General features: G+C 57.1%; 2 protein-coding genes across 2 annotated transcripts; both read left to right on the top strand.

Moving 5' to 3' along the window:
• Nucleotides 1-4,195: 4,195 nt before the first annotated feature.
• Nucleotides 4,196-7,859, top strand: KLF1 (KLF transcription factor 1). Its single transcript, XM_047095546.1, has 3 exons — nucleotides 4,196-4,341; nucleotides 5,114-5,981; nucleotides 7,186-7,859. The coding sequence occupies exons 1-3, from the start codon at nucleotides 4,255-4,257 to the stop codon at nucleotides 7,359-7,361; spliced, it is 1,131 nt and encodes a 376-aa protein (XP_046951502.1). The 5' UTR covers nucleotides 4,196-4,254; the 3' UTR covers nucleotides 7,362-7,859.
• Nucleotides 4,263-11,065, top strand: DNASE2 (deoxyribonuclease 2, lysosomal). Its single transcript, XM_047095547.1, has 7 exons — nucleotides 4,263-4,341; nucleotides 8,743-8,860; nucleotides 8,987-9,164; nucleotides 9,254-9,332; nucleotides 9,660-9,824; nucleotides 9,914-10,111; nucleotides 10,516-11,065. The coding sequence occupies exons 2-7, from the start codon at nucleotides 8,766-8,768 to the stop codon at nucleotides 10,923-10,925; spliced, it is 1,125 nt and encodes a 374-aa protein (XP_046951503.1). The 5' UTR covers nucleotides 4,263-4,341; nucleotides 8,743-8,765; the 3' UTR covers nucleotides 10,926-11,065.
• Nucleotides 11,066-11,145: the final 80 nt, after the last annotated feature.

Here is an 11,145-nt window from a genome sequence, read left to right as displayed (position 1 = left end):
ACTGTGGGGCGGTTGTGTGCCACTGTAACTGGGGCTGTGGCTGTGTGCCTGAATGTGCAGTTGTAAGCTGGTGTGACGGTGTTCTGTGTGATCGTGTGTCTGTATGTGTGATGCTACGTTGTGATGGTTTTCTCTCTAGGTGTGTCTATTATTTATGTGACGACACGGCTGGATATTTGTGTGTGTGTCTGTGTGGTTGTGTACCTACATGTGTCAGTGTGATTTGGCCTATGTGCACTTGTGTGTGATTGTGAGTGTGATACGAGTGTCCGCCTGAGTGAATGGCTAGGCTCACCCAGGTCACTTTTATGAGCATTTGTGCGATGTACATTTGAATCTGGGTGCACTGTGCTTAACCATCTCTGTATCTAAGAGGCACGTATCTACCATGACATGGCCTTTTCCCAGGTGGGGAAAGTAAAGCCCAGAAAGCAGAATGATCTTACTCAAGGTTACAGTGGGCCAAGTACAGAGCAGGGACCAGCCCTGGGATCCAGGCCTCCTGGGAACCAGGAGGCAGGGGGTGGGCCCCTCCCTGCCCACCCAGGAACACCATCTTCCCACATAGACACTCTGGGTAATTGTATGTGTGTATCGTGCTCTACCTCATGTATCGGCTCTAAATGACTTATGGGATTGCGTCCGATCACTGGCCTGCATGTCCCCAAGTGCCTGGGGCCTGGGTGTCCCTGGACCCTCCCACTTTCTGGGGCCTTCTTGCCTTTATTTTTATTTTTTTTAACATTTATTTATTTTTGAGACAGAGAGAGACAGAGCATGAACGGGGGTGGGTCAGAGAGAGAGGGAGACACAGAATCCAAAACAGGCTCCAGGCTCTGAGCTGTCAGCACAGAGCCCGATGTGGGGCTTGAACTCACGGACCGCGAGATCATGACCTGAGCTGAAGTCAGACGCTTAACCGACTGAGCCACCCAGGCGCCCCTTGCCTTTAATAGCCAACTAAAACAGTTTGAACCCTCCTGTTCAAGGTGGAAGGTTCTCTCATTCTTCTAGTCACCTCCCTCCTCCTGCAGCCAGTGGCCTCTCTCCTTCCCCAAAGCTCCCTGCCCTGGAGCTGGTGTGAGTGTTGGAGTTCTCTGATGCTCCATGGTGTCAGAGGGTGACGTCAGTATACACAGCAGGAAACCCAAACTGAGGTTCAGGCCTTGCCACCTTGGGAAGTCCATCATTCCTCTTGGCCACATGCTCCTAGGGGACAAATGCTTTCAGCCAAATGCTCCCCTCTCTCTGGACCTTTACCTTCTTGCCTTGCGTTTTAGAGCCAGACATGCCTGTTTAGTGCCTCATCCAAGGAGATTTCTCTCCAAGAGACACTCTGATTTCCAGGAAACCACTGTAATTCCAGCCATGTTGTTTACCGAAGTGAAATTCGCATGACATAAACGAACCATTTCAAAGTGTACAATTCAGGACACCTAGCACATTCACCATGTTGTGCAACCACCACCTCTATCTAGTTCCAGAACATTTCCATCACCCCAAGGGGACCTTGGACCCATCAGCGGTCCTCCCCATTCCTCCCCCCTCTGCTCCTGGTAACCACTAATGTTTCTGTCTATATGGATTTGCCTGGATACTACAGGGACTCTTTCATGACTGGCTTCTTCACTTAGGCTCATGCACATGAATATGCATTAGAACTTCATCCCTTTTTTTGGGAGGAGCCTGGGTGGCGCAGTCGGTTAAGCGTCCGACTTCAGCCAGGTCACGATCTCGCGGTCCGTGAGTTCGAGCCCCGCGTCAGGCTCTGGGCTGATGGCTCAGAGCCTGGAGCCTGTTTCCCATTCTGTGTCTCCCTCTCTCTCTGCCCCTCCCCCGTTCGTGCTCTGTCTCTCTCTGTCCCAAAAATAAATAAACGTTGAAAAAAAAAAAAAGAACTTCATCCCTTTTTATGGCTGAATAATATTTCATTGTATGGGTGGACCACATTTTGTTTATCCATTCATGTGTTAATGGACATTTGGGTTGTTTCTATCTCTTAACTATTGTTAACTGATGCCGCTGTGAACTTAGTGTACCAGTATTTGTTTGAATACCTGTTTTCAATTCTTTTGGGTCTATACCCAGGCGTGGAATTGCTGGGTCACATGGTAACGCTTGTTCAACTTTTTAAAAAATGTGTATTTATTTTTGAGAGAGAGAGACTGAGACACGGAACAAGTGGGGGAGGGGCAAAGAGAGAGGGAGACGCAGAATCCGAAGCAGGCTCCCGTCTCTGAGCCGTCAGCACAGAGCCCGATGTGGGGCTCGAACTCACAGACAGCGAGATCATGACCTGAGCCCAAGTCAGACACTTAACCGACTGAGCCACCCAGGCGCCCCTCAACTTTTTGATTGTTTAACTTTTTGAAGAATCATCAAACTTTTCCACAGTAGCTGCGCCATTTTGCATTCCCACCAGCAGCTTACGGGGTCCCAATTTCTAGAAATATGGCCATCCTACTGGGTGCATTGAACTGGCTTTCATATTACTTGCTTCCCTCTCCCCTTGTGATACATGATCATTTTTTGCCTTTTGTGCAATGCGTTCATGATGCAGAAACTCTGATCGTGTGTCTGTGGCGATGTGTCTATGGCTGGCCCGGGTTGTGTGCTTTTCACTATCAGCATGTTCGACTTCATGGTGCGGTTGTGTGTCTTTGACTGGGTGTGCCTGGGGGGGGGCATTTGGTAGCTGGGCAATTGTGTGACTAACTACAAACTGGGGCAGTGACAGGTGGTGTGAATACGTAAGGTTGCAGATTTTATATGATGCTGGGCATGATTGTGTCTGTGTCTGATGTTTAGCTGTGTGTGTTGCTACATCATTGTGTGTTTGTGAATGATTATGTGCGGGGGGGGTGTTTTATGCTTTTGTGTCTGGAGGTGGGGGTCGTGTAACTGAATCTTCTGTAGCTCTGTGAGAACATATCCAAGGATATCTGTGTGTCCGTTCGGTTGTGGCAAAATCACGTCAATGCGATTGTGTGTTGTAGCGGTGTGTGAGTGCGTCAGCACCCGTCCGCGTGATTACGAATTCTGTGTCTAAGAGATTGTGTGACTACAACGTTGTGTAGCCAGTGTGGTATATAGCTGTGGTTTGTGCCTGGGAATTGTGTGTCCGTGCGAACGCGCACACACACACACACACACACACACTTACACATGCCATGGGACTAGACGGTCCGTGTGACGGAGGAACCAGGAATTTGTGTCACTGTGGAATTGCAAATTGTGTGTGCATATGATTGTCAGCTGCGTGTCTGTGACGCGTGTCTGTATCATCCACCCAGCCTCCCAGGACGCAACACCGGAGGTCCCTGGTGCACAACCTTGGATTCCTCCCCCATGTGGGGCAGGAACCAAACGTCAGCCAGGCCCAGAGCAGGGGGGTGGCTGTGAGGGCCTCCTGTAGTTCAGGTACTTGAGTGTCCCGTTTCACGCAGGAGGGGAGGTCATCTCCCCTGCCCCATCGCATCAGAGCAATGGTGGCTGCGGTGGCCCCGGCCTTCACCCACCCTACTCCGTGCGGCAGCACGGTGGGGGCGGGGGAGGGCACGGTAGACAGTGGCTGCTGTTTGTCAGGGGGTCCTCCTCCTGGCACCGGGCTCGACCCTGGAAACTCACAATCCAGGCCATTTCAAACCAACCTAACCTGAAGCCCCAGCCCCCAACCCTCCTGCCCATCGGGAACAGAGTTTGGCTCTTCTGGGCCCCCACCTGATAACAGCGTCCAACATCTGGGCCGTCTGATAATGCTCCGCTTGGCAAGGACTTCGTGCCAAATCCCGCCATCAGCAAGGTTACTGCTGTTTAGTGGGGAGGGGGAGAGCTACAAGGCCGTGGTCAGGGGAAAGGGGGTCTTGAAGCCCCTTCCCAGGATCCCCATTCTGTCTGTTATCCCCTCCTACAGGAAGGTAACTAAGAACAGACGCCCAAGTCTCTCTTTTTTGTGGGGACTCGGTGCCTCACTTTACCCGACACCTGAACCCTCAACCTCCGAACCCCCAGCCCCTGAACACCTGACTTGGCTTTGGATACGGGGTCAGTCCTTAAGGCCCAGCCCCTAAGAAGGCTGAGATGAGGTCTGTTCCCCAGAAACGGTGACCCCCCGCCTTGCCTGCCTCTTATCAGGGACTGTAGCCAATCAGCTGAGGGCAGAGAAGAGCCCTCCAAGGGGCCATTGGTGTCTCAGAGCCCACGAGGCCACGGAGGGAGAGGAGGCCTGAGGCCCAGGGTGGGCACCAGCCGGCCATGGCCGCAGCTGAGACCGCCTTGCCCTCCATCAGCACGCTGACCACCCTGGGCCCCTTCCCGGACACACAGGAAGACTTTCTCAAGGTGGGGCCAGGCGGGGTGTAGGTGGGCTGGCTGGGTCCTGGGCTGTGGCTAGAGCTTGGGGGGGGGGGGGTCTAGTCTGCATCTTGCTCTGAATCTTACCCAAGGCTGGGGGTCCTCAGTCCAGGCCAAGGGTCTGAACCTTGTCTAAGAACCTATGTCCGTCATATAAAACAGGCTTGTAGGGGCACCTGAATGGTTCAGTCCGTAGAGCATGCAACTCTTGACCTCAGGTGGGTTCAAGCCCCACATTGGGTGTAGAGCTTACTTAAGATACAAAAAACCTGAGGCTTGGAGCTGAAAACTGCAGGGGTCCACAGTGAGACCACCCCAGATATGGGGGGGGGGGACAGCAAATGCATATAGGGAACATCCAAGTATTAATCTTGGGAATTAATTCTTGGGGGGGGGACAGGGAAGGAGAGGGAGAGTGGGGAGGGTGGAACCGAGGCAAGGCCCCCCCTCCACCCCCAGCCTTCCATTCTTGTCTCTTCCACCCCTTCCCCCAAGCCTGAGTGTGGCTCCAGATAATGTCGGTCTTATCTTGGGTCTCCAGCCCCATCGACCTCTGTCCCTGGACTTGGTGGGGGGGGGGGCGCTAGAGCGAGTCTGCCCTGTAAGGGAGGGGGACAGACTGACATGACAGACAAGCAAACGAGACCCCTTTCCAGAGCCTCTGGCCAGTCCATCCCCACCAGGGCGTCAGGCCCCGTCCATCTCTGGGCAGGGTACCCTGGTGTCCACCGAGCCTCACGCTACCGGCTCCCCTCCCCAGTGGTGGCGCTCTGAGGAGGTGCAGGACTTGGGTCCGGGTCCCCCTGATCCCACCGGGCTGCCCCTCCACGTGAGGCCGGAGTCGCAGGACGCGCCCAGGGAGGACGAAGACGACGAGAGGGACTCGGCTACCTCCTGGGATCTGGATCTCCTTCTCACCAATTTCCCGTGCCCGGAGCCAGGCGGCGCGCCCCAAACCTGCGCTTTGGCGCCGGGCGAGTGCTCCGCGGCGCAATTCCCGCTGCCGCCCCCGCAGCTGCCGCCGCAGCCGCAGCCGCAGCCGCCGCCACCCGAGACTCTTGGCTCGTATGTGGGCGGCTCGGGGCTGGTGGCTGGGTTCTTGGGTCCCGAGGAGCACCCGGGCTGGGCACGCCCGGCCCCCAGAGCCCCGGGCCCCGACGCCTTCGTGGGCTCCTCCCTGGGCCCGGTTCCCGAGCCCAAGGCACTGTCGCTGCAGCCGGTGTACCCGGGGCCAGGCGCGAGCTCCTCCGGCAGCTACTTCTCGAGGACCGGGCTTTCGGTGCCCACGGCGCCAGGCGCCCCCTACGGGCTGCTGTCCGGGTACCCAGCGCTGTACCCGGTCCCGCAGTACCAAGGGCACTTCCAGCTCTTCCGCGGGCTCCCAGCGCCTGCTCCCGGCCCCACCGCACCCCCCTCTTTCCTGAGTTGTCTGGGACCCGGGACGGCGGGTGCGGGACTCCGGGGGACCGCAGGAGACCCAGGGGGGATCGCGGAGGCCGCGCCATCCAAACGCAGCCGGCGATCGTGGGCGCGCAAGAGGCAGGCGGCGCACACATGCACTCACCCGGGCTGTGGCAAGAGTTACACCAAGAGCTCACACCTGAAGGCTCATCTGCGCACGCACACAGGTGAGGGAGCGGGCGCGGGGCTGGAGGATGAGCCTCGGGAGCAGAGAATGGCTTGGGGAGCTAGAAAACCCGAGCAAGTGGCGAGGCTAAAAGCGGAGCAAGGGGCAGGGCAGAGGAAGCTGGGAGCCGGCCTGGGACCTCAGCAGCCGGACAGGCAGCGGTGCGGGAGGCGGGCGGGGCACAGAGACAACCAGGGAAACCTGAGGACCGTTTCAAGGAACTGATGACAGGTAAGACCCGGGCAGAGGACCGGCTAAGACGCAGAGGAGGGACTGCGGGGAGGTGACAAGCTTGGAATGCCAGCGGCGAGGTCAAAGACATCGGGTTCAGGTCTGGGGCAAGCGAAGAACGGAGTTAGGAGCCGGGACTATGAAAGGCCGGTTGCTCGGCACGAAGGCGGAGCCAGACCGTGGGGGCGTGGCTGGCACTCAGGGGCCGAGGCAGGGCCAGAGTCAGCTTCCGGTGCCTAGATGCAGAGGCCGACCCAGGAGGATAGAGACAATAGCCGGGAAAGAGGAGGGTAGGCACAGGAGCAAAGCCAGGTCCCAGGATCCTAAAACGGGGGCGGGCCTGTGGAATAGAGGCTGCGGGGAGGAGAAAGGGAGTGGCCTCGGTTTAAGAGTCCGCGCAGAGGGTACGGCCAACTGTACATTCCTGGGCGGGGACTCAGGGAGAGGAGCCAGGAGGAGCCTAGGGAGAGAATAACCCTCCTGCACTGGGCCTGGATTTCAAGACTCAAGGGCCAAGGCCAGGGGTAGAACTGGGCCAACAGCTGGAAGGTCCCCTGGCACAAGGTGGGGCTGGAACATAGGGAGCAGGGCCAAAGGACGAAGGCGAGGATGGCTTTAGGACTCAGGGGCATGGTAACATGACGCAGGAAACGAGGCCAGAGAGGTAGGGGACACCACTTGGGTCCAGGAAGCGAAAATGGATTTGGCGCCAACTGCAGGTACAGAGGAAGGGTCGGGGTCACAGAGGCTGGACCTGGGTGCAGAATCAGGGCCGTCCCCTGGGAGTGAGAAGGGCCCTCCCCTGAGAGGGAGAGCCTCCTTACATCTTGCGCCTTAGGCGCCTCACTTGCCTCACCCTAGTACCGGGCCAAGGCTGAGCAAAGGAGCGCGGCCAAGTGCAGAGGCAGACCCGGGGGCGGGGGCGGGGGGGGGGGGGCAGTAGTGCTCACGGCTTCCTTGCCCCAACCCCCCAGGAGAGAAGCCCTACGCCTGCACGTGGGACGGCTGTGGCTGGAGGTTCGCGCGCTCAGACGAACTGACCCGCCACTACCGGAAGCACACCGGACAGCGCCCCTTCCGGTGCCAGCTCTGCCCGCGCGCTTTTTCGCGCTCCGACCACCTGGCCTTGCACATGAAGCGTCATCTTTGAGCCCTGCCCCAACACTTGGACCTTCCTGGGGATTGGGGATGGAACAAGAGCAGATCCACGCAGGGTGGTTTTCCCTCGGATGGACCCTCTCCCGGATTCGCAGTCCCACAGATCCACCCAAAGATCAAGGACTGGCCCATAGACAGACCTGTGGGAGCCTCCAGCCAAAACTCCCACACGTCCTCAGCCACAGGGAGCCACACAGAGACATCCAGTGGTCACACAAACACAACGAGACAACCCTCCAAATAAATGGACTGTCAGACACATCGGACAGAGAGACAGACCCTCAGAGAGCTGGACCCTCAGACCAGTTTACAAGACGCCCTGGGCAGTGGGAGTTGGGGGTTGTGGGGTGAGGCTTCCCAGAGACCCTGGGCCTAGCAGGGGACTTCACATCGCGACTAATGAAGCTCTGCATAGTGCCTGGATCTGCTGTGAATGGTTATGGGTCCTGTACCAATGCCCTTCCCAGATAAAGGTTCAGCGTTGGCCTGACTTTGTGGGTTTTGGGTGCTGGAAGACGGGAGGAAGCTGTATCCTCAGGGGTGACATTGGGGGCCGTACACACCTTCACACCCTCATCTCCTAAACTTCAGCAACCCTTCTTGGCACTGTAGGCTTTGCCGCCCCTCACCACCACACCCCAAGATCAGGCTACATCGCCTTTATCTCCTCCCTTGAGCCCCGGTTATATTCACTGGGACCGTCTCCCGCTGTTTAAGAGCCCCTCGGCCCGGTCCCAGAGTCTCAGCACCCTTCACCCAGACATGATCCAATGTAATTCTTTGACTAGCTCAGGGGACCCCGGGAGAACATGTGGAATGAAAAGAGAGAGGATCAGGAGCACAAGCGCCCCTTAAAAGAGCAAAGGTCACAAGAGTTGGACCTCAGATTGTAAAGCAAGAGAGGAAAAAATCCAAATTTGCGGCTAACCCAGGAGCCGGGGAAGGAACGGGGTCCTGGCGGAAGAGTGTGGTTTGAGACCAGCCCGAGGAGAAAGAGACGGAGGCGGGGCCTAGCGGAGGGATGTGAGCCATGATTGGCCGGGAGAAGAGTCGAAGGCGGGACTCGGGAAACCACCTGGCCACCGGGGGCGTGGCCTGAGCCGAGGCAGCAGGGGTAGCGTATCTCGGGTTGAGTGCGCCGGAAGTGGGAAGCGGCCAGGGGCGCCTGAGGGGAGTGACCTTCAGAAAGGAAGCACCGCCCCCGGAGCGCCCCTAATTGACTTTCAAATCTCTGCTTCTCACTTGGTGGGCGGAGTCTCTCTCCACCCTCATGAGGTCCTGGCTGGAGTTCCCAGGCTGTTTGGGGAAGTGAAATTTGCCTAGGGACCGGCCCGGCCCAGCTCGTGACCTGGTGCCCCGCGGTCCCAACGCAGATTCCTCGACCCGAGCAATCGCCATGACCACGCTGACTTCGCTGCTTTTGGCCGCGCTGCTGTGGGTCCCTGTAAGGACCCTGACCTGCTACGGGGACTCGGGGCAGCCTGTGGACTGGTACGAGTGCGCAGGCGCCGACCCTCTCCCGGGGTTGGCCTGGGGGTTGCTGCACACCTGGGTGAATGAAGCCTGGAGTTTCCTCTCTTTTCCTCCCTCCATTACTGTCCGTTCCTCAACTTCAAGGTTCGTCGTCTACAAGCTGCCGGCCGAGAGCGGGCCCGGGGATGCGGCGCAGAGCGGTCTGCGATACAAGTACATGGATAAGGACTCCGGGGGCTGGCGCGATGGCGCGGGGCCCATCAACAGTTCGGCGGGGGCCGTGGGCCGCAGCCTCCTGCCGCTGTACCGGAACACCAGCCAGGTGAAGGGGCTCCTGGGCTGGACCTGGGATGGGACTCCAGGGCCCGGCCTGGGGGAGAAACTTCACGTTGCCCCATCCATCTCCCCCAGCTCGCCTTCTTGCTATACAACGACCAGCCACCTAACTCCAGTAGGGCTCAGGACTTTTCCAGTCGGGGACACACGAAGGGTGAGGCCCGGATTGGGGCTGGGGAAGAGCTCTGGTTTTCCCATGCATTTTCCCCAACCCCTAACCTAACCCCTAACCCCTGATCTAACCAGAGGGGCGGGGGGTGCTCTGTCAGACTCTGGACCTTTGCTTCCTCATTTTATATTAACATGGTCTTTCTTTTTGACTATGAGAATTGACAGCTGCGGAAAGTGAGCTAGCTCAGCAGTGATCTCCACACTGCCCACACCTTCTCCAGGCCCCCCGAAAACTGAGGCTGTTCCTGGTGGTACATGTGTTTGTTGGGATGCCTTAAACAGTCCTCCTGAACCCTGTCTTCTGGTTCAGGTGTGCTGCTCCTGGACCAAGAAGGGGGCTTCTGGCTGGTCCACAGCGTTCCTCGCTTCCCTCCACCTGCCTTCTCTGCTGCATACAGCTGGCCTCCCAACGCCCAAATCTATGGGCAGACCCTGCTTTGTGTGTCTTTTCCCCTCACCGAATTCTCGAAGATTGGTGAGTGTGGACAGGGAGGCAAAGTGAATCCCTGATTCCCAGGCCAGAATGTGGAATAGTCCCTCATTTTCTCCACCTTTGCCCTCCAGGCAGACAGCTGACCTACACCTACCCCCTAGTGTATGACCACAAGCTAGATGAGGCCTTCGCTCAGCAAGTCCCCAGCCTGGAGAAGGTGGTCAATGGCCAGCATGTTCTCCAAAGCCCCTGGAACAGCAGTGTAACACTCACATCCAAGGCAGGGGACACCTTCCAGAGCTTTGCCAAATTTGGAAAATTTGGAGATGGTGAGTCCGGAGATGGAGGGTTGCCAAACTCTTTTTCTGCAGAGGGGCTGTCTAGCGTGTCCCTGGCTGAGGGCAAGTCAGGAATAGGGACTAGGACTCTTTGGGAGCCACAATCAAATGTTGGTAGACAACCAACAGACCTGGTTCACATATTGGTTTCTGGCTATGTGGTGTGTGATTTAACCAGAGCCTCAGTTTAACCCATATGAGAAATGGGGATACTGATAAAGGATTGTGACAAATGAAGCAATGCACATAAAGCATTTAGTAAGGGCTATAACTTTTAATGTTACAATTCCCTGGGTTTCCAGGAATTGACAACTGAGGAAACTGAGCTCAGAGAGGGGAGATTGGCCCTAGCAATGACCCTGACCCTGTCCGTGCCCTTTTTCCGTCCTCCACAGACCTGTACTCTGGCTGGTTGGCAGAAGCCCTTGGCAGTAACCTGCAGGTCCAATTCTGGCAAAACTCTCATGGCATCCTACCCTCCAACTGCTCCAGGGCCCAGCATGTGCTGGATGTGACTCAGATAGCTTTCCCTGGGCCAGCTGGGCCAACCTTCAGTGCCACAGAAGACCACTCCAAGTGGTGTGTAACCCCAGAGGGGCCCTGGGCCTGTGTGGGTGACATGAATCGGAACATCAGAGAGGAGCACCGGGGTGGGGGCACAGTGTGTGCCCGGCTGCCGGCCCTCTGGAAGGCCTTCCAGCCTCTGGTGAAGGCCTGGAAGCCCTGCAGAGAGAACAGAGCCTTCTTTCCAGGAAGCTCAGTAGAGCATGTAAGAGCTAAGGCTCAGGGGCCAGTTGGGACCTGAGTCTGAACCCCAGTTCAGTGCCTTCCTAACTGTGTGACCTTAATTATGTGCCTTAACCTTTGACTCGGTCTACTCATCTGCAAAATGAGAGTCACAATACCTGACTCAGGACTGTTGAGAAATAAAAAGAAATTGGCGGATGGCGCTGTTAACTTTTTTTGTCTTCCAGTGGACGCTGGGACTCCAAGCCACGCTGCAGCCCTTCTCTCCCTGAAGGTCG

This window comes from Lynx rufus, unplaced genomic scaffold (assembly GCF_022079265.1).
Source record: "Lynx rufus isolate CCGP_SWC_20201006 ecotype Redwood Valley unplaced genomic scaffold, mLynRuf1.p SCAF_4, whole genome shotgun sequence".
Lineage (NCBI taxonomy): Eukaryota > Metazoa > Chordata > Mammalia > Carnivora > Felidae > Lynx > Lynx rufus.
The sequence above is the reverse complement of the archived record's forward strand: the minus strand, read 5'-3'. Positions and strand labels throughout refer to the sequence as shown.